The sequence below is a fragment of the Danio aesculapii genome, chromosome 18, assembly GCF_903798145.1.
Source record: "Danio aesculapii chromosome 18, fDanAes4.1, whole genome shotgun sequence".
NCBI classification, from domain to species: domain Eukaryota; kingdom Metazoa; phylum Chordata; class Actinopteri; order Cypriniformes; family Danionidae; genus Danio; species Danio aesculapii.
The window spans coordinates 9,174,588-9,198,308 of record NC_079452.1 but is presented as its reverse complement, the minus strand read 5'-3'; the positions used below and the strand labels follow the sequence as shown (position 1 = coordinate 9,198,308).

General features: G+C 35.2%; 1 protein-coding gene across 2 annotated transcripts in view; it reads right to left on the bottom strand.

Annotated features, from left to right (window-relative positions):
* Window positions 1-3,232: 3,232 nt before the first annotated feature.
* dusp22a (dual specificity phosphatase 22a) overlaps window positions 3,233-23,721 on the bottom strand; it is a 43,303-nt gene continuing 22,814 nt past the window's right edge. For both annotated transcript variants that reach the window (XM_056477956.1, XM_056477957.1), the window contains 3 exons: window positions 11,271-11,345; window positions 10,793-10,964; window positions 3,233-3,935 (listed from right to left, as the gene is read on the bottom strand). In XM_056477956.1, the coding sequence (XP_056333931.1) occupies window positions 3,744-3,935; window positions 10,793-10,964; window positions 11,271-11,345 (439 nt within the window). In that variant the 3' untranslated portion in view covers window positions 3,233-3,743. The remainder of the gene's footprint in view (window positions 3,936-10,792; window positions 10,965-11,270; window positions 11,346-23,721) is intronic.

The window sequence follows — 23,721 nt, the reverse complement described above, 5'->3', positions numbered from 1 at the left end:
CAAGCAGCTTTATTTATAATGTAAAGACACCCGCGCAAGAGAACGGAGAGTGTAGCGAGAGCGGATTGGCTTGCGCAACTCCAAGGCGTCCAATCTCTACGCCTTATGCTACCGTATCATGAATATGTAAATGAGATTATACGAAACGGAGGCATTTACAAGAAATCTGTCTGAAAGGAAAAGAGGGGAAAGGGACTTTACAGGTTTATCCACCCTATACCTAAACTCAATTTACTGAACTCTCCTGAAGATCCCATAGATGGGATGAAATACATGCTAAATATAAAAGCACTTGGCAATGTGTATTTACACACCAATATATAGATATAGATATATCTGATGCATAAATATATAGATCTCTGATGCAGATTTGATTAATTACTATCAGATATTTGATTTGTTGACACCATTGTCAGTTATGGTAGTCTTAATGTGTAATCTAATTTATTTTACTTACAGGCTACATAGTAGCCTACATAAACTGTATATTGTGGTGTATTTATTCTTCATAAACAGTTTATGAATCTTAATTTAACCATAAACAGCAGTCGTGTGCAGTTAGTTATAATATGCACTGTAAAAGTTCTAATGTCATTTATTCATTCGTTTTCTTTTCGGCTTAGTGCCTTTATTAATCAGGGATTGCCACAGCGGAATGAACCGGCAACTTATCCAGCATATTTTACGCAGCGGATTCCCTTCCAGCTGCAACCCAACAATGGGAAACACCCATACATATTCTTTCACACACATACACTATGGCCAATTGAGCTTATTCAATTCACCTATAGTGCATAAAACGCCACGCCAACACAGGGAGAACATGCAAACTCCACAGAGAAATTTTAATAGTCTACAGAACAAACCATCATTATACAATAACTTGCCTAATTACCCTAACCTGCCTAGTTAACTTAATCAACCTATTTAAGCCTTTAAATGTAACTTTAAGCTGTATAGAAGTTTCTTGAAAAATATCTTGTAAAATATTATTTATTTAATTCAGGGGGGCTAATATTTCTGACTTCAACTGTATATATATATATATATATTTATTGTGTGCAGTTAGTTATAATAAGCACTGTAAAAGTTCTTAAATGTCATTTATTCATTCATTTTCTTTTCAGCTTAGTCTCTTTATTAATCTGGGGTCACCACAGCAGAATAAACTGACAACTTATCCAGCATATGTTTTACATAGCGGATGCCTTTCCTGCTGCAACCCATCACAGAGAAACATCCATACACACCCATTCACTCACATACACTACAGACAATTTAGCTTAGCCAATTCACCTATAGCGCATTTGGACTTGTGGGGGAAACCAGATCACCTGGAGGAAACCCACGCCAACACAGGGAGAACATGCAAACTGCACACAGAAATGCCAACTGACCCAGCCGAGGTTCGAACCAGCGACCTTCTTGCTGTGAGGCAATCGTGCTACCCTCTGCGCCACCGTTAATTAGATATTTAATTAATAAGATATTTGATTAATAAGATATTTAAATGTTAATTTCAATTGTTTATTAATCATTTATGATCTCATTCTGAATGAAAAATTAAAAACCTCCATATATATATATATATATATATATATATATATATATTCCTTGTACATGGCAACAGTTAGAACCATATTGTCCTGATGAATCTTTATTATACTAATATTATTTACTGATTGGTTCATTAGTTTAGGGTTCATTTCTAAATCTGTAACTGACAAAGCACCTGCAGCTCTTTACAGCTCTTTACTGAAGATCAATTCACAGACTGTCAACACTTAAAAGGGTAAATTTGAACTTTTTGTTATCATGTTTTTTTTCTGCTTTTTTATGTAATGCATCGTGACATATATATATTAGAAAAGGTATGACAAGGTGTCTGTTTTATTATACTGGCCTTTATGAACAGTTGTACCTAAACAAATGGAAGATACACACTGAAACTAATTTGGATATTTCAGATAATATTTTATAATCTGCAAAGAGAAAATGCCTTTCAATTGTATTAAAATCTGCTCATAAAAAGGATTGTGAAGACATTCTCAATAACATGGCTTAAATTATTGTTCTGCATCATCAGATTACAAATGTAATAGTGTCAAATAAAGCCTGAGTGTGGTGGTATGTTCAGAAATAGTTAATGCCTCATGTCAAAGCCACGTCTAACCTGCTGTCAGGAAGTTTATTATGTAGAAACCATGAAAAGCGGATCTGGGAAAGGTGAGGTTGCAGGCTGATGGTGTGTTAGAGGATATGAGCACAGGTAGTGGTCGTCGTGAAGGAGTTCTTACTTGAAGATGGTGTGAGAGGAAGCTGCAAGAGCAAAATACTGTAACCCATTCTTTCTCATTCAAAGTAGTTTGAAGTAGATGGGCAAACAATTGTAAACAACAATCTAATTAGCTAACTTTACTGAAAGCATGCATATGAAGTGAAAATAAATAACCAAACCCAAATATTTGCATCAACTATGATATTGCTTAGCTTCATTGACAAAACCATGCAAACAATTAGCCTTAAAAGGCCAAATAAGTGTGTCACCATTCATTCATTCATTCATTCATTCATTCATTCATTTACACAGTCAATTGTACCAAACTTTGTAGACCAATCCTCAACCTAACCACGGCTTCTACTTTTGAGCACAAATAACCTCCCAAAAAGTCAGCATATCACAAATTAATCAAACAAAAACACATTTTATCCAAGAGTCTGAATCAAAAATGTTAGGAAAGATGGGAAAACGGTACTCATACAAAAAAGAATGATGTTTTCTGAATAAGAAATGCACAGTATGCAAATAGTAAAACAATTGAATAGTAAGGATTTGTTTTTACAAATAAAGTCAACATATTGTTGTTAACTAAAGTGTTGTTAGGACATTAGTTAGTGTGTTATTGCACTCCATATAAGTAGTGTTTTTACTTTAATAGTTATTCTTTTTAAATGGTCTTTGGGAATTTTAGCTGTCAATTAAAAAATGTTTAATTGTATCCTGAAATTCTCCTTATAAATATAATTAAGAACTGAAAATGGAAGTGCTAATGCTGCAGTGGGAAAAAAAATATGCCTGCGTTTCTCCATAAAGAAGTTACTCTATCGTTCTTAATTCTTCACTGCATGAGGTACTCAACAAATATAAACTATATAACAACATATCCTGCAGAAGGTTTTGTTTTACTTTATTATGATAAAACTCGACTAAATTGAGCAAGTCAAGTGTGGATATTGCTTTTAAATTTGTTTTATTACATTATTGGCATGTTTTATGCTAAGAGAGACCAACAGTACATTATACAGTATATAGAATACAAAGCAAAAATCACACATCAGCAGTCCAATGACTGCATTTCATAAAGCAATTGATGCGTTTAGTGCATTTTATCACTGATCAATTATCAATCTAATGTCGAACAACTAAAAGATCTAAAGACATCCTTATCATTTTGGGGGTAGGGCAGTGGGGGATGGGTTTTTTTTTAAAATACAGCAATGCTGGCGACTAACTCTATCAGATTTCAACAACTTATGAAGGAACCAATACTCTTTGAGTCATCGATGGTTAATGAATTCACTATTAACGCTTTCAGAATGCTCACATCAGCATGACTGTAATCTAAAGTGTTCTGTGATCTCTTTTTTTAAATGATCTGCACACGTGTGATCGCCACACATGCTCTAATAGTCCAGTCAGGATTTAAATCAGGTGGACAGCGGAGACGGGGTCAAGACTGCTATCACCTGTTGCTGCCCGAGGCACTGTATTGGTTGTAGGACAGAGGATAGATGCGAGAGCCCTGGCTCATCCACTCCGGATCATTTTGTTGTCCTTGTTGCTGCTGTTCTGCAAACAGACTCAGTAAAGCTTCAACCTGTTCCTGGTCTTTAAATGGGCTGGATCTATAGCTGGACCGCAACCATGCCTGATACTGAAAGAGACAGAAAGAGAGCAGTGGAAAGTGAGCGTTTATATATCCTGCTCTGTCATCAAACTGAAGCTTGCAGTATATATTACTCAGAGACGTTACAGTTTCTGATGACTCAGTTAACGCAATCATATTCATGCAGGTACAGTTTATGATATGAATAAAAGCTACAGTGACAACTTTTCATTAACACAATAAAAAAAGCCTCAGTTAATGCCTTCACTGGAAGCGATTACAGGCTTTCCTGGAATGTCTAAAAGTTAATTTGTCACAAATCAGTTTCACTTTTGGTCTGAACAAATGGAGCAAATGTTCCTTTTCCAAACCAGAACTCCTCTGTGAACATAAGAGTGGTTGAATAGTGTATAAGAATTTTTCCAAGGATCCCATCTGGGGTTTTCTTCTGGGAATAGTATCACCATGTTTTAATAAGCCTGACCTCTGTGGGCTACTTCCACAGAACTCTGCATCACACATCAGAAAGGCAGCACCTCAGCATTCATTAATGTCTTAAGCAGTCTAGTGCTACTATGTCATGTTTTAACAAGGGCAGTGGAAAATCCCTGGCACTGAGCACTGTTCAGAGTCTCAGCTGGAATGGAGTGGGAGGGCAGACATCCGGTTTGTTTCCAGTCAGACTGTCCATTCTAGATTAAGTCTGCCATACATGTTTGCACATGTTATACATCCTCATACTTAAGCAGTAGCATTTCTGGATCACTAAGACTTCAAATAAACTGTCTGCTAAAATATAGTCCTGTTGCGGTGGCTGCCAGTCAAAATAAAAACTTGACTCTGTTCGTCATCTTAGTACAGAATCTGATCTAAATGCTATAACATGCTAGAAATATTGGTCACACTTTACAGTAAGGTTTCATTAACTGTTAGATAATGTATTTACAAATAAAGAACAAAACATGTACATCGTTTGTTAATCATAGTTCATCATTTACTAATGCATTATTCAAATCTAAATTAATGCTTGTTAACTAACAATGAACAACTTTATTTTTATTGGCTAATGTTAACAAATATGAATAAATACTGGAATAAATGTACTGTTTATTGTTTGATCATGTTAGTAAATATATTATTAATACAACCTCATTGTAAAGTGTTACAGAAGTAATTTTCTTTCTTTTCCATTTTTGTTTTCCTTTTTCCCTAAAATTCTAAATTTCCATATCCTCCATACACAACCGAGTTTCACAGACCAGAGCAGAAAAGAAGAAGAAGTTTCTTGGTTAACATTTTAAAAATTACGTTAGAAAAACAGAATTGGCATGCACTATATCTTTAACACATTAAAAGTAAAAGTAAATCGAGCATCCGAATGTTTATTTGCCTTATAAAGGATCAGAGACAAACACTTTGTTTCACTTCTCTTCTGTTACCTATCCAAAGCGCTTTCACTATGAGACTGACCAAAGTCTGCAAAGAGACTGACATTTGGAAGTGGGCATCATAAATTCCCAAGTTTCTTCACTGCTGCATGTTTTTTATAAGTGAAGCAGAAATGAGCAAAGTAACAAAGGCAAGAACGATCAATGAACTCTCACAGTATCAGTTCCCTTGCATTTCAGTGCAATTCCAACTTTGGGGGAAAACAATCAATATATAAATGGTAGCATGTTAATTAATAAGTCTGTGTTAATGTATATCCTTTGCAGAGCAAGTATGGACTGGCTGTTGCCAGTAACTGCAGCACAAGCTGCTGTTATCATTTAAGACATGCTGCTGCTGTATCAATAGGAATCTGCAAGCAGATCTAGACAGGTATAACTGGAGAAGATAGCGGGTTTCAGATGATCTTTCAGTGTAGAAAATGAAAGTGATTGAATGTAATGGCCTGTGCCATGTTGGTAATTCATTAAAATATGTTCGCATTATTAAAACTTGAAAATTAGTCCAGCTACCTTTATTTTTCATTGCTTTATACAATGTTAATTGTGTGAAAGCAGATTTATAAGGCTGGAATTAGCTGCAACTAAAGAAAGTGGTTGATTTAAACCAGTCCCTTACACAGATTAGGCTTAAAATACATTAGTAGCCTATACTTTTATAAACTAAAAATATACTGCCAAAAAGTAGTTCAATCACTGTAAAAAATGCCAGGTTCCACACAATTTCTTCATGTTGTCCCAACTCAAATAGATTAGGTTAAATTAATTAATTTTTGTTGTTTATTTTTAAGTGGATTAACATAAAAACAATTTGGAAGTTGGAAAACAAAAATATGGAATTCAGCTCGTCGAATTCAGCTCATTTTAAATTAGTATTTTTTTTTGAGTGATGGTACTCTTTCAGGTGTTTTGCTAGTACATTGCTATAAATAAAAATAAATGAATATAAACTTAAATATTAGCTAAAAGAAACCACGTACAGTACTCTAAATACTTGAAATTAAGTGAACTTATCTTTCTGCAGTAAAAGTCACATACATTTACAGCACTTGACTGGTTCCACTTTATATTAAGTGTCTTAAAAAATTATGTACAGATTTATCAAAATTAATTATGGCGAAGCACGATGCACTTATTGTGTTGATGTTTTTTTTGCAAATAGTAATATAAAAAAATAAGGTGAAACTGAGGTGAGACTTTAGCTTTGAAATTATATGCATGAAAAGTCTCACCTCTGTTTCACCTTATTATTATTATTTATTTTATAATTTTTTTTTCAGTTGAAAGCCACCATAATACAAAACCTACTAGAACTACAGTAATACAGTGAATCCCCTTTAATCACAGCAAAACAATCAACTACCGTTACAAAGTTAAAAGTCATATTTTCGTTGTTCAGAGGCATATGTTGCAAGCTTCTAGCAGTAATGACATTCACGTGATGTGCTGCGCTGATCTAATGCAATATCAGCAAGTCCCCCATCAAATCTGAGTTCCCCTTATACACTCATTTTTACCCCTTCATCCTCATGAAGTTCAACTAAATGTTCAAGTGATTTTTAGAGTCACTTTAAGATCACACATCAGCTCTGGTTTGTGGCCCCAAAGCTGAGGACAACTGCAACAGGAAGACTAACTTCACACCTTTACAGCATGAATACACATGTAAGAACACTCGACACTGCACATTGATCTACCTTTATAACCAAAGCGAATGACTGTGACAAACAGAAAATAAGTCATTAAAGAGTAAAAATGTAGATTATGAAATTTTAGCACTTATTAATGCACTATTTTTAGCTAACAATGGAAGATAAGCCTCTTTCTTTCTCTCTAAAACTTTCTCTCTATGTATTCTAAAACAGTCTGCAACAAACAGTGGTGCAAACTAAAACTCCACCAAAAAAAATTCAATTGACTACAATCATGAAAATGACTGTAGATAGTTTCAAATATGTAACTAAGGATGCTTTCACACTTGGTTCAATTGCCTTACCGTACCCAAGACCGTACCCAAGTTTGATTGTCCACCCTTGACAACTTCTCGGGTGGTTTGTGTTCACAAAACCCTGGTACGCTTGGGTCATCAAGCTGCTGTTGTGTGTACGGCTATTGCTAGGTGACGGACAGGAAAGTAAAGCGACAAAATGAGAAGACATATGCACAACGTGGTCATTCTGCTTTTACGGAATCTTTTGGTTATGGACATACAGAAATGTCGCAAAAATAATTCAGAAGACACGTTCGCACTAGCTAAATGTACCATAATCTGACATCAAAGGAACCCGGGCGCGGACCAAAAGTGCTAGTGTGAAAGCACCCTAAATTACTTGACAACAAAATACATAAATGTATGCTGAAATAAAAATGCACTCTAATTTTTATTACATGTTGATGCTCTTAATCTAAATGATAGAACCAAGCGTTTAGTTTTTATATTTTCTTGATAATCAAAATGTCCTGTGTGGTACATATGCAGTAAAGAATCAACAAAGGCTCTTGTGCTTTCCCATAAGATGTCTTTGCAGTGTGCTAAAGATGCATGTCTATATCGTCACATGTATGTTCTATTTTGTTCTTTTGCTAAATAATTTTGGGTTTTTTGAAGGTAATTTTATTCTGTTGTCTGTTGATAAGTCCAAAAGCCCATTAATATTTACAGTCAAGCCTGAAATTATTCATACCCCTGGCAAATTCTGACTTAAAATTTTTGTTTTAATATTTTTAAAATCTGAGATTTTTTTCCACAAATATGCAAATATCTTTCGCAAGTGTCATTTCCAGCCAAAAAGATAATAATAGTAATACTAGGGAAAAAAGTTAATTTTTCAAATTTGTTTACAATTGAAACCTAACCATTTGAGGAACTGGCCTACACAACAGAGCTAATAATAATTATATACAAATAAATAAATAAATAAATAAATACATATATATATATATATATATATATATATATATATATATATATATATATATATATATATACACACACAGTTGAAGTCAGAATTATTAGCCTCCCTGTTTATTTTTTCCCCCGATTTCTGTTTAACGGAAAGAAGATTTTTTTCAACATATTTCTAAACATAATAGTTTTAATAACTCATTACTAATAACTAGGGCCAGACGGAATCATTTGCTATTTCTGCACAGAATTTTGTATGAAACCTGCGATTTATGCGGAATGATTATGGGAGTATGATAACTAAAACCTTAATATATGAACTAAAAAGTAATACCTTTTTAACTTGTATTTAATGTTTACAATGCAAATCCAATTAGATCCACTTTATTTGGTAAACAAAACAAGTCTTCTATATATCTACTAAAAGACTGAAAATATTACTTTACAAACTGTGTTGTGAATAAATTATATTATCATTTTCATATAGTCAATAATTATACTGAAATTGATTTAAAAACTGAATAAATATAAATGTACACACATTTACACAAGTAAACAAACAGAATCAATGATGGGCTAAAAACCAGCGGAAATCTGCGGAAAATCTGCGTGCGCAGATTCCATGTGGGCCTAACTAATAACTGTTTTATTTTATCTTTGCAATGATGACAGTAAATAATATTTTACTAGATATTTTTCAAGACACTTCTACAGCTTAAAGTGACATTTAAAGGCTTAAGTCCTCATTTGTAAGTTGTTTTGGATAAAAGCGTCTGCTAAATGACTAAATGTAAATGTAAAGTAGGTTAATAAGGTTAACTAGACAGGTTAGGGTAATTAGGCAAGTTATTGTATAACAATGGTTTGTGCTGGTTCAAGATCCCGACTGGGCCAGTTGGCATTTCTGTGTGGTGTTTGCATGTCCTCCCCGTGTTCGCGTGGGTTTCCTCTGGGTGCTTCAGTTTTTCCCACAGTCCAAAGACATGCAGTACCGGTGAATTGGATGAACTAAATTGGCCGTAGTGAATGAGTAGGAATGTAAGAGTGTATGTACTTGAGCATAATTTATCTGAGTTAAAACTAGTTTTAAATTCCAATAAAACAAAACTTATGTTATTTTCAGATTCAAAACAAACTAAGCAAAAGCTAGGTTTTATTACCACTACTCATGGTGCAGAGATTGGTGTCCCAGTACAAATATCTTGGAATTTTAATTGATGATACACTTTCTTTTAGTTGTCACATTCAGCAATTGGTGAAAAAATTAAAAGTGATTTTAGGCTTCTTTCTTTTGATGCTAAAAAGAAGCTGGTTGATGCAACATTTATGTCGATATTGGACTACGGTGATGTTATCTATATGCATGCTTCGTCTCAGAGTCTGCATGCATTGGATACTGTTTACCATGGTGCGCTAAGATTTATAAATCCCTTACTCATCATTGTGTGTTGTATACTAGGTTGGTCTGCTTTGTCCATTCACAGGCTTAAGCATTGGCATGTCTTTGTTTACTAATCCATATTGGGTTTACTCCCATCATATCTACAGAATTACATTTAGTAAAAAAAACCTGTCCTTAGCTATGGCCATTGGTCATAGGATATTTATTTACTCTTTGTTCCTAAAGTGCAGACTGAGATAGGAAAAAAAGGCTTTTAATTTTGCAGCACTTTTTTGCATGGAATAATCTACAAACGAAGTTGAAGTTTAAAGTTTAAAGTATTGATTTCACTAAATGCTTTCAAAAAGAGTATAAATGGCTTAGAAATTGAATCACAGGCATGTAGACGTTTTGAATAGTTTGTTTGTCAATGTGTGATTCATGTTAACTGTTAATTGTTTTTTTGTTTGTTGCCTGTTAGACCCATGTGACATGTATACTGCCTAATCTTGGCCAGGATGCTCATGTAAAATAGATTTTTAATCTCAATGTGTCTTTCCTGGTAAAATAAAGGTTATAATAATAATAATAATAATAATAATAATAATAATAATAATAATAATAATAATATATTGGGTGTTTCCCAGTTCTGGGTTGCAGCTGGAAGGGCATCCGCTGGGTGAAAACATGCTGGAATAGTTGGTAGTTCATTCCGCTGTGGTGACCCCGGATAAATAAGGGACTAAGCCGAAGGAAAATTTATTTATGTATGTATGTATATACAGATACAAACATGAACAATTTGTGTCTTGACTGTATATATTAAAGCATGTTACCAAGTTGCATCATACATTAAAGTAACATTTTGATGACGTTTCAAATTTGATCCTGATTTTTTCAAAATTCATAAATGCCATCTTAAAGGTGCCACCACCAGCATGATTATGCCCTTAATGTTGTCTTGGACAACTGGACAAAGTGTCTCCTTGACTATGGTTTCCTGATATCCATCAGTATTGTGTGTCATAGGTAGTGGTAAGCAACAATAGGCTCATCAGGAAATGAGTACTTGTTTAAGATTTAGAGGGTTATCCAAATATATACTGTAAAACATGTTATAGATTGTACATATTGTTCCGGATATCAGAATCTGTTTAAATGTTCATTTTACCTCTGACACCTGTTTCATCTGAAACTCCTGCAGCTGCTGCTGGAAGCCATAGTTTGGGCCCACAAAAGAGCGCACAGCCTTCACCGCAGTAAGACACTCTTGCCAGCTATAGCTGGTGACTGTCATGAGGTAAGCCACCACCACAGTGGTACTTCGAGACACTCCAGCAAGACTAGAGCAGGAAAGAGGCTTGTTAGGTTAGGTTGGAACATCAATTGTGATATGTCATGAGAATAATGTCATACATATTTTTAATTTTACACAGACAGTTGTAAATAAAAATAAAAATAAAAGAAAGACGACGATTTGAATGACTTGATAAACAAGCCAATGCATGCAAAAAAAATTATAAAAATAATGCAACAAGCCAGACCAGATTTTGCAGTTAAACAATAGTAAAACTATGATACCATTAAAAATGGCTCACATCATACCACATATCAAAATACCCATAATGCCACAGAGCAAATGAACCAACCAATGAACTAGACATGCCCCTCCATTAAGTCGACACTCGTGGATAAAGCGTATGGATTCTTTGAAGTGTTGAGACCTGCACAAGGCACAAGAAAGAAACACTTTTAGAGGCAATATTTTTACAGAGTTTGTTTTTGTAGATTCTGTGTGTTTAAAAAAGTTCCTTTCATGTTCACTCTTAATGGATTTTAATCAAAATAATATTTGTTCTATCTTTTAGTTCATTTTAAGAGCCTAAAGAAAGATACGCATCATGATTACTAGGTGTTAACTATTCACTTTATTTTACTGTATTTACTGCATTTGAGCATAACATAATGCCTACTATAAAATATTTGATTTGTGAAAAGAAATGTGATATTAATATTGTTAACTGCTTGTAAAGTGTTTTTTCCGTTTTATATTTGTTTCTGTATTCAATTTATTAACTTATTTACTGAGATGTACTTTCATGGGGAAAATCTTTTATGTGCTCTTTTTGTTAAAATGTTAGCCCCTTGTACAGCACTGATATGTGTTGATCTTAAAACAATGTTGACATCTGAACAAAAGGTAAAATCACTAGTACACTTTGACACTGATTTAACATGACAGCAGCTAAATAAGCTTTCATATGTCTACCTTAAAGATACACTCAATTAATAATTTAATTACAATATAAATTAATTGTAAATACAGTAGTAATAATTAGTAAATACAATAGTAATAATAGTGGTCATTAAATCAGACTTGATGCTGATTCCATGTTGCTGCATTTGATTGACATTAATTAACGATGACCCATAAAATGTCAGTCAGTTGTATTGTAAATCAGTGTTACAATGTGATGTTAGTTCAATATCATCCCAGCTTTCTTGGTTAATATTAGCCTAACAATAGCAATGTTGCTGAATGTGCATTTAACCACAGTGTTAATTCTAATCACTTGTTGATACAAGATTGAAAACAACTAAAACGTGAACAACTAAATCACTGATGCAATCTGATGCCCCCAGGGTTAATCATAAAGCAACATAAACAATTCAAATCCATTTCAATGCGGCATCAATATGTTTCTGAGCAGTGCAAAAAAAAAGTAATACAAATAAAAACAACACCATTCCAGTTGATTCACATAATACACATGTATTCAATTAGTTTAATTGCTGCATGACAGTACCAAAACATGTTTTAAATTCTGTTACCTGATGACTTTGACAGTAAGCATGGGCCGGTATAAGTTTCGGATGGCATGATAACCTGTATTGTGATCTTTGCTCTAAAATAAAAAATATTTTAATGTAAACAACAACTTTTTTTCCCCTTTGAACACAACACATTTTATTTTAGGAAACATTTATAATATTTTGGAACAGTGAACATGTCAGGCTAAATAATTCAAATAAAGGATTGACTTCTGCTGTCTTCATTGCCTTCAAAAACACAGATTTATATACAACACATAAAAAAAAAACATTAAAAAAAAAAAAACGTACACATTTAAAACTTTGACTTTTCCAAACCGCGGTAAACATTGAAACTGGTTATCGTCCCATGCCTACTTGACAGAATAAGCTAGCCAGTCAGAAAAGGCAATTAGTTTTTTACAGAATGCCTAACCTTGCCTCGCCATCTTGAAATATGATCCACCATAAGCTTTTTTTTAATGTCCAAATACTGTGCAAAACAACTTTGCGACTGTGTCAAGCCGGAAATGCAGGGTCATGCGTTAAGTTTCGCATGCTGCTGCAGTGCAAAGTTCAAGCTTGGTGAACTCTGACCTGCAAAATCGCATCACTTGACTGCGTGAGACTAACCGAGGATCAAAACACAACCTCTGTGGACAGAAATTTTAAATAAGGAGCAATCGCTGGCTTTTTAAAATGTCTAATCATCTTGTTTAATCCCACCCCTTTTCGCAGCGCCGTACGACAGAATTTCGCACACACAAAGCCCAGTGTGACCGCAGCCTAATCTGTTAAATATGACTACAGATGACATCTAGCAACAGCATATATATGTGGGTGTAGAGCTGTCTTCATAGGTGATTATTTTTATCCCTACGCCTTTACACTCTGATTTAAGGGTCAAGGGAAGGGTGTAGGGTATAGGGTAGACAAAGAGGTGGGCGTATAAAAAATAATTATGATTGGGTCTAAATCTAATCATCAACAAGGGTGTGCTTCTTAATTCTTTAATTGACCAGCTTCATGTGTCTAAACTTAATCAATTAAAGGAAAGAAATCAAGTAACAGAATTGTAAAACAGAGAACATGAAAATAAAGGCATAGACTGACCATCGTTTAAAAGTGTTTAAACTGAGTGCAAACTAAAATCCCAATCGGTAAACATTTTCAGAAGTTTTACCAAACTTACTTAATGCCTAACTTTCTTAATGCTAAGTTCCCACTTTTTCACTTTCAAAGTCATTGGATCGCCATTGTTTTCACACTACACAAAGCAGGGGTAGAAATTAGTTTCTTCTGAGTTTAGATTGGATGACGGATTGGTGACAGGAGATTTTACTTGCAAAATACACTATTACAATAGGAAGAATCACAGACAGGTCTGTCTGTTCCGCAAACTGTTTCACAACCAAACACATGTAAGAAGTGATAAGGACCAAGTAGGGGTCTGAAGTCAACCAAACGCTGCACTGAGCAATTTTAGCCCTGATTTCCCTTGCTCACAAATGCAAGAAATGGGAGTTGAAACTCTGCTCCTTCATGCAAGTGAAAATCATGCAGTGTAAATCTGAGCACAACGCTATCAGGCATGCTAAATATAAATGTTGTCTACTGTGTGAAATGAGTTCTACTTGAAAAAATACATTGCAATGATCTGTTAATCTGAAATACAGGGAAGTTTGGGGAGGAGTTATAGAGCACAAAATAAACAAGCACTGCTGCTGCTGCGTTCACACAGAGATTTTACACTGTTGTTTTAATTGTATAACTGGTGTAACATTCTGTTTGTACGGTGTTCGTACTGCACTGTCAAGGGGTTAAATTGCTTTCAAGGGGTTAAATATTATAAGATAATAAGAATAAACATTTATAACAAAACACATGCAAGAATTGATAAGGAAATAACTCTAGCCTCACCATTAAGTGTAAGTTGCTCATTGCTAATGTGTTTTGAGAAAGAGGTATTTGCAAAGCAAAAGTCTCCAATTTCTGACTGTGTGTGTTTTTAAACTGGCAAGTGTTTCTCATGCAATAAAAACAATCCCCCTACCTGACCCCCCAATCAATCCAACCTTCACTTTAGCATGAGTAAACCAAGAGGGTCAAAAATGACCCTTTGTTCTGACCTGACCCAGAATTATGGTAAATCTGTTTACTTTCCTGCAAAATTCTATACTTTTTTCGGTCATAATTCATTTCCCCTCCCCTAAACCTTGCTATCATTGACACAGATACAACCAGTGTCTGCTAATCCACTATCCACAACCACCAGACTTCTACTACCTCACACATGGGCTCACCCATTATCTCACCATACATACATTACCGGTCTAAAGTTTGGGGTCAGGTTTTTCTTCTTTTTTTTTTAAAGAAAATAATTGTGTTCTCAAGGTGGAATTTATTAAATATAAAAAAGGTATATAGTTAAATATTTATTAACATTTTAAATAACTGCTTTCTTATTGTATGTAGTTTCAAATGAAATCATTACTCCAGTCATTATTACTTTTACTACTATTACCATTAAAAATAATATTAATAATAATTATTATAATATTTAATATTAAGAGTGATTTCTGAAGGATCATGTGACTCTGAAGACTAGAGTAATGGAGCTGAAAATTCATAAATAAAATCACTGGAATAAATTATTAAAAGAAATTATAAACTGCTTTTGAACAGTTATTTTATAGTGCAATACCATTTCACAGTTTTACAATGTGTTCTGTATTTTTGATTAAATAAATGCAGCCTTCGTGAGCAGGAGAAGCTTATTTTAAAACATTTAAAAATTGTACTGACCACAAACTTTTGACCTGATTCAGCGTCTGTCATCAAAATTGTTTGAAATAACTACTTCCTAGAACTCTTTCTCATACAGGCAGCAGATTCCAAACAACAGGCATTTGCGTCTGAACATAAAACAATAAGTTGTTTGTTGCATTTCTTTCTCATACTCTTAGGTACAAACATATTTTGTGTATACTGTATGAAGAAAGAGACACTGTGATTTCTCCTATTGCAGTAACTTCCAGTTTTTTTTTTCCTCTGTGGTATATGGTGCCAGGTGTTTTAACTTGGGAATAGTTAAAACCTAATAGTTGTTCAGCACCACATTTTCCACCTTGTGTGCTTTCAAATTGGATTATTTTATTGCTAATCCAACATATTTTAAACTTTAAAATGTCTGTCTCACTCTGGCAACCTAGAATATCTACATTACCTTTACGTTTAGTCATGGAAGTACTAAAACATGAGGAACTGATAAAACATGTTAAAGTTTATTATGTCAAAGAAAGTAAATACCACAATGTTAGCATTCTTATCTCATTTAAGGCAATGCTTCAACACTTGAGTGTGAGAGTTTTTATTAGAATGAGAGTTTTAGAGAAGAACATTTAAAAGAGTTTTTTCAGGCTAAAATAAATATGCTAAATCTGTTTATAACTGTGTGGGTCAATAAAAAATGCTTGAAATCAAAAACATTTAATTTCAACCCTCATATAAAAAAACATATAAAAATCTGTTTCAGGGTCAAGAAAAGACATTCCCCACCTTTATACACATTTAGATAACATGCATTCTAAAATAGTAACAGAAATATATCTTATGTACAACTGTACACTCATAGACCAAACGTGGAAAACGTAGGTGATCTAGCAGCATTGGTGGTTAACAACATCACCCAGGCTAGAGCCACCTCTACGAGGAAGACCTAGACCCTGAGGTGGATACTATTGATTGAGTGGTGTACTTCTGTCACCCTCCATACTGAAGGTTTACACTGCAGCCATTTCCATTTACCATGAACCTGTAAATGGCCTAACGGTCGGGAAATATGACCTGGTCAACCGGTTCCCCAGAGGGTTAATCTGCCTCACGTGCTTTCTCCCAGAGAGAACAATCTCCCAAACTATTTTCCCTATCATGCTTATTAGGGCCAGGGATGTTGGATGGTTATGCCTTTGGTGGTGCTTGTGTGTTCACACTACTTGCCTGACTCAGATTGCCCCAAATGCTTAATGGGTCTCCTCAAATCGATCGTCTTGAAAAGTCTCGGTTACGTACACACTTGTTTATGTACAAAAGGAGGGGACAGAAATGTTTATGTCCCCCTGCCACAGGGGCTGAATCTGCTGCTGAATGCTAGGCTCTTCAGCGAGTATAGTCTGATGAGCTGATCTCAAAGGCAGCCTTTTACAGTATACTCCTATTTGTGGAGTAGCTACACCTGTGAGAGCTGCGCTCACAACTTTATATGCATTCCATTGGCCCATTTTTATACAAATCAGAGCGATTAAAATCTTCTAGTCGATCAACTTCACATAAATGTCTCCATTCCCTCCTTCGGGGAACGAGAGTAATGTACATAACCAAGATGTTTCCTAGCAGCTTAAGCAACCACTGAATTCATGATTGGGAAACATGTGATTGCAAAATTCTGCAAACAACTCCGTTACGTCTGATTTATAAATAAAACTAATCAATGATTACTACAAAAGCCATTTTTGATTTAATTTATTTTTTAAAGCTTTATTATTAATTATTAATTTATTTTGAAAGTTTTGATATAAAGTATCATATTACAGGACAACATGTCCAATCAATATCATGTTGACTGTCTTGTCAACGTGTTTAATTAGTAATTCAGGAAATGTAAATTATTTTTGAAGTTCAAATTTTTTACTGCTAAAAAAGTCATATTTAAGGACTTTGTGCAACTTTGTTAAACAGAATTGTCCTCGGAAAACATATTAAATGGCATAAAACTTGCTGTAATGTATAATCTTATTAAAACATGTTAAGCCAATGTACAGAGAAGTTCCTCCATGACTCTAACCTTTTCATTGCCTTCTCTTGATCACACAATATCACACAAACTGTACTCTGGTTTTACTCAATAGGTTTTACTCAATAACTTTGAAGCACTGTTTCTCCTGCATATTTCTAAGTCACACACCATGTTTCATTAAAACAATGTGTCTGCCAAATACACAATTTATGTTTCTTTTCCTGAAAAGCACTTTCATTCTAACATCATCAGATTTTTATGATTTTTATTCTAATATAAATAACATATACAAGTCCAGTTTTGCCAGTGTATTTTCCACCCAGTTGTAAGAAAGGATTGTATGTGACGAAACAGGCAGCTTGACCGTTATCCTTATTTTAAAGCTGAGGGATTGTGACAGAGGGTTTTAAATAGGTCTAGTGGCCAGTGAAGTTTCCTTCCCTAAGGATTGCATCAGTTGGCGGTATCTCATAAGTACACTTCACCATTGAGATATCTGTCTTATGAGGCTGCTTTCATCTGGGTCTCTCATCTCATTTGCCCAGTAGGCATTATCTTTAAACGTTCAGATAAATGAAAGTCAATAAAGGAAAATAAACAAAAAGTTCATAAACAACTAGAATTTAAAGTTTGTTGTATATAATTAAAATGAAATAGTTTGAATTATAACTTTTATATCAATGTTAAATCATCTTATTCGGAAAGAGGTTGTAGTGGTTCATGTATTAGTTATTAGTTCCTGTTAGATAATGTATTTACTAACATGAACAAACAATCAACATACATCTATTACAGTATTTCTTCATCTTTGGTAACATTAGTTATGTGAAATGAAGTTGTTCATTGTTAGTTTATGTTAACCCACAATGCATTAACTAATGTTAACAAGAATGAATTTATTTGAATAATCGGTCACACTTAATTTTGATGGTCCGTTTTTTAAATTTAAGTTACAATGCACCCACATGCCAACTAATTCTCATTAGATTATAAGTAAACTATTAGGTTGGGGTTAGGGTTAGTGTAAGTTGACATGTACTTGCAAAGTTTCTTATAGTCAGTTAAATGTCTGTTGAAGGAGCAGTATCATCAGATATTAAGCAATCAGTCTACTAAGGCCCCGTTTACACTGCCAGTTAAATGTGACCCGATTCCGATTTTTTGCCCATATGTGACACAGATCGTATCTGTTCTATGACCGTGTAAACACGAAAAAAACGCATGCATTTGGATATTCAGAAATCGGTTTCAGGCCTACTTCATATGTGGAAATAAATCAGATATAAATCGGATATGTGACTATCCTGTAAACAGGCAGATCGGATTTATTGAGGCATTCCGTTTTGTACGTCATTAAACTTGCAATAACATGTTACTTCTTTGCGGTTTAATGACGTAGAAGGAAGAGCGTGTGTGGAGACGCCTATGTGGTAAACAACAACAACACCAGACCTGAGATCGCTCTCGTACCCACAAATTTCTCTGAATGGTGGAGGACACCATATGTAAACCATAGGCGCAAGCTGCAATGACGGCCCTTTCCCTCCTCCTACTCCTTCGCCTCAAAAGATTTTAAAGTCGGGCAAACTTCGCATACTTCGCAAAGCTAAAAGCAAGACAATTTCTTTCATCGTGTTCTTACATCTAGTGTGGCGCAGATGGTAGAACCCACCATTACGTATGCGTGATGTCATAAATTGTATGGCAAGTGTAAACCAACGAATCGGATATGGGTCACAAAATGGACAGGCAAAAAAATCAGATACAGGTAACAAAACGAAATTGGGCATCAAGACCTGACAGTGTAAACGGGGCTTAATACTCAAATAGACCATCAAAATAAAGTTTTACCGAACACTTTGAGTATACAATAGAACGCATTAGTAAACATTAAACTATGATTAAAATAATGCTGTACAAGTATTGTTCATTATTAGTTCATCTTAGTAAATGCATTAACTGAGATTAACTAATGAAATCTTAATGTAAAGTGTGATCAATACAGTGTCTGACCATTAATCATTAGCCACATTTTCACTGTCGCGCCTAAAGCAAGCGTGCCAATGCCAGCCAGGACCAGTCATGTTTCCACAGCCACTTCCGGGGCCCTGATCGGGCAAAAGTGGGGCTTTCTCAGGGCCAGCGGCTGGCCTTTTTTGGCCTGCCGAATACCTTAGTCCAAAGCGAGCCAGATGGTGCTTCGGGGTGAAGTGAAAGCAGAGGTGGAGTCTGGTAAAGATGGTGTACCGCCATTACACTAGTTTTCCGATCACACATGATTTGGCTACATGTGCCGAAAATAAATAAGTAAGGGAAAGAAAAACCATAACTACTGGTCAGTTTAATATATTCCATAAAACACCTTATAGAGTCTTTTCCTCAAGATGGCCCTTATGTTTCCCTTTTTAAATTTAAGGGTGTTGCGTAAAACAATTAGCAGTTTTAGCTCTACTGCTGTACTCTAGGTGCTTTTGAATGGCTTGTGTTAATAGTTTTATGAACATATTCCAGATAAAGTAAACAAAAACATGCAATGCGAGCCAGGAGTATACACATTATGATTCTATTAAAAGGGTAGTTCACACCAAAAATTAAAAATCACCTGTGTACAATTTCCTCTTTTGGAAACAAAGAGCACTGACTCTAAATAGAGTAAAACTATTGAATAAAGTTGTTATTTTTTATTCATTGTGTGTGTGCACAAAAGTATTCTCATAGCCTAATAATGTTTCGATTGAATTACTAATGGCACATGGACTGTTTTGAGCAGGCTCACTGGAAATATGTGGCCAGGGTCACATTTCTGAGAACCGTTTGGGTACATTTTCTTATACGTGGGGGCCATTTCTCATAAATCCATCAGAAGTTGCTAAATACATTTCTGCGTATATTAACATCCTTCTTATGCGTGTCCATGAGAGAAGCAGCTTAGCTTGTCGTCATTCATAATATATCAGCTTGATATCGTCTGACCCACCCCCTTCCATAAGCCTAATCGATAGTCTTTTCAAAACCAAACTAGCAGAAAAAAGCCATCGTGGCCACATGCATCTACTGTGACCTTACGCTTATTTTTAGGGTTTTGTTTTTTTGGTTTCTAAAACCATCCTTCATCAGACTTGAACTCCAGTCTGCTCTGCTCCGCCTCCCAAGTCTAGTGCCGTGAGCTAGTGAGCAAACCAGTTATGCCGGAAAAGCGGGCCTTATGGAGGTAAGCAGTCAGCAGTACTGCCCCGTAGCATTACAGATAAAATGTAGCAATATGTACCTGCTAGGAAATATTTGTCAGTTCTCAAAAATTTACACCAGGGGTTTCCCTCTGTTGCATTTAACAATGTTGATATTGTTACCTATGGACGGTCAGCCAGTGGGCTCTTGGATTTCATCAAAAAATCTCAGTTTGTGTTCTGAAAATTAAAGATGGTCTTATGGGTTGAGAATGAATGACAGAATTTACATTTTAGCATGAACAATTGCTTTAAGTTTAACTACATTTGTCAGTGATGGGTGGTAGTGTTTATTTTATTTTATTTTGCATTCTTTTACGTTTTGATTTCAGTGCAGATAAAATAAGTACAGCTATGTAATGCTGGCTAGTATAGTATGCCTCTCCAACCCTTTCAGCAATAACCCTCTGTGGCTCATCATCCATCTGGAGTATGTTGACAATCATTTCTGGATAACTGTCAAGTCAGTATCTTCTCTATTATTGTGGTTGCATGTTTTAAACTCACGCAATTAGTTCCCAGTATTAATCCACACAATTAATCAAACTAATGAATCTCAAAATTAAACAATAATTTTTTTTAAGATATACATAGAATTTTCATAAGTCACAAACATAAGAATATAACAATATAAATATATATTTAATTTAAAAAATAAAAATACACATATAAATATACTTACTTATAACATACTTTAAATATTTCCCAAATTATGTTTAACAGAGCAAGGAAATTTTTACAGTATGTCTGATAATATTTTTCTTATTTTTCAGTTTTTAATAAAAAAAAAAAGTCTACTTTTGGAAAGTCTACAGAACAAACCATCTTTATACAATAACTTGCCTATTTACCCTAACCTGCCTAGTTAACCTAATTAACCTAGTTAAGCCTTTAAATACCAATTTAAGATGTATAGAAGTGTCTTGAAAAATATCTAGTAAAATATTATTTACTGTCATCATGGCAAAGATAAAAGAAATCAGATATTAGAAATTAGTTATTAAAACTATTATGTTTAGAGATGTGTTGAAAAAATCTGAAAATCTGAAAAAACCTCTTTGTTAAACCGAAATTGACGGAAAAAAAAATAAACGGGGAGCCTAATAATTCAGGAGGGCTAATAATTCTGACTTCAACTGTATATATATTCTAACATTTTTGGCTCCATATACCAACACAATGGATTTGAAATGAAACAAACAAGATGTGCTTTAACTACAGACTGTCTGCTTTAATTTGAGGGTATTGACATCCAAATCAGGTGAACGTAGGAATTACAACAGTTTGCATATGTGCCTCCCACTTGTTAAGGGTTCAAAAGTAATTTGCCAGAAAAATAATCATAAATCAAATTTTCACTTTTTAATACTTACATTTACATTTACATTTAGTCATTTAGCAGATGCTTTTATCCTAAGCGACTTACAAATGAGGACAAGGAAGCAATTTACACAACTATAAGAGCAGCAGTGAACAAGTGCTATAGACAAGTTTCAGGTGTGTAAAGTCTAAGAAGCAAAGCATTAGTAGTGTTTTTTTTTTTTGAGAGAGTACAGTTAGTGGTATAGCCAGAGAGGCATTTAAGATTAGGAAGGAAAGTGGAGACTAAATAGTTGAGTTTTTAGTCGTTTCTTGAAGACAGCAAGTGACTCTGCTGTTCTGATGTAGTTAGGGAGTTCATTCCACCAACTGGGCAGATTGAATGCGAGAGTTTGGGAAAGTGATTTCTTGCCTCTTAGGGATGGAACCACGAGGCGACTTTCATTCACAGAACGCAAGTTTCTGGAGGGCACATAAATCTGCAGAAGTGAGAGCAGATAAGAAGGAGCAAAGCCAGAGGTCGCTTTGTAAGCAAACATCAGAGCTTTGAATTTGATGTGAGCAGCAACTGGCAGCCAGTGCAAACGGGTGAGTAGCGGAGTGACATGTGCTCTTTTGGGTTCATCAAAGACCACTCGTGCTGCAGCGTTCTGAAGCAGCTGAAGAGGTTTGATAGAATTAGCTGGAAGCCCGGTTAGTAAAGAGTTGCAATAATCCAGTTTGGAGAGAACAAGAGCTTGAACAATAAGTTGAGCTGCATGTTCAGATATGAAGGGTCGGACCTTTCTGATGTTATAGAGTGCGAATCTGCAAGATCAAGCAGTTCTAGAAATGTGGTCAGAGAAATTTAGTTGGTCATCAATCGTTACTCCAAGACTTTTTACCATTTTGGATGCAGTAATGGTTGCTCCATCCATCTGGATTAAAAAGTTATGGTGTGGTCGGGTTGGCAGAAACTTCAAGCATTTCCGTTTTCGCGAGGTTAAGCTGAAGATGATGATCTTTCATCCAGTGTGAAATGTCTGACAGGCAGGCTGAGATGCAAGCTGGAACCAAGGGATCATCAGGGTGAAAAGAGAGGTATAGCTGGGTATCATCAGCAATGCAGTGGTAGGAAAATCCATGTTTCTGGATGACTGGTCCTAAAGATGTCGTGTAGATGGAGAAGAGAAGTGGCCCAATAACAGAGCCCTGAGGTACCCCAGAGTTTAGATGCTGTAGGTTGGACACCTCTGCCCTCTAAGACACCCTGACTGACCTGTCAGAGAGGTAAGATCTGAACCATTGAATAATAGTGCCTGCAACGCCCAGTGACTCAAGCGTAGATAGCAGGATCTGGTGGTTTACAGTGTCAAAAGCAGCTGATAAATCCAGCAAGATGAGGACAGATGATTTAGAGTCTGCTTTAGCCAGTCTGAGATCCTCCACGACCAAGAGCAGGGCAGTCTCAGTTGAGTGGCCTTTCTTAAAGCCAGATTGCTTGTTGTCCATGAGGTTGTTTTGAGTAAGAAAGTCTAGGACTTGACTGAACACTACTTTCTCCAAAATCTTGGCCATGAATGGAAGCAGGGATACCAGTCGGTGGTTTTCAAGTAGTGTTTGATCCAGGTTGGGTTTCTTTAGCAGTGGGGTTACCCTAGCCTGCTTAAATGAAGTAGGGAATAAACCAGAGTCAAGAGATGTGTTAATTATGTGAGTCAGTGTTGGTATGACTGCAAAAGAAATGGCTTGCAAGAGATGAGAGGGAATGGGATCAAGCGGACAGGTGGTTGCATTCCAAATATTAATAATATTTAATTATTAATATTATTTATATTATTTAATATTAATATTATAAGTATTCCAAATACTTGGTTGCAAATCCTTTGCAGTCAATTTCAGCCTGAAGTCTGGAACGCATAGACATCACCAGATGCTGGGTTTCATTCCTGGTGGTGTTCTGCCAGG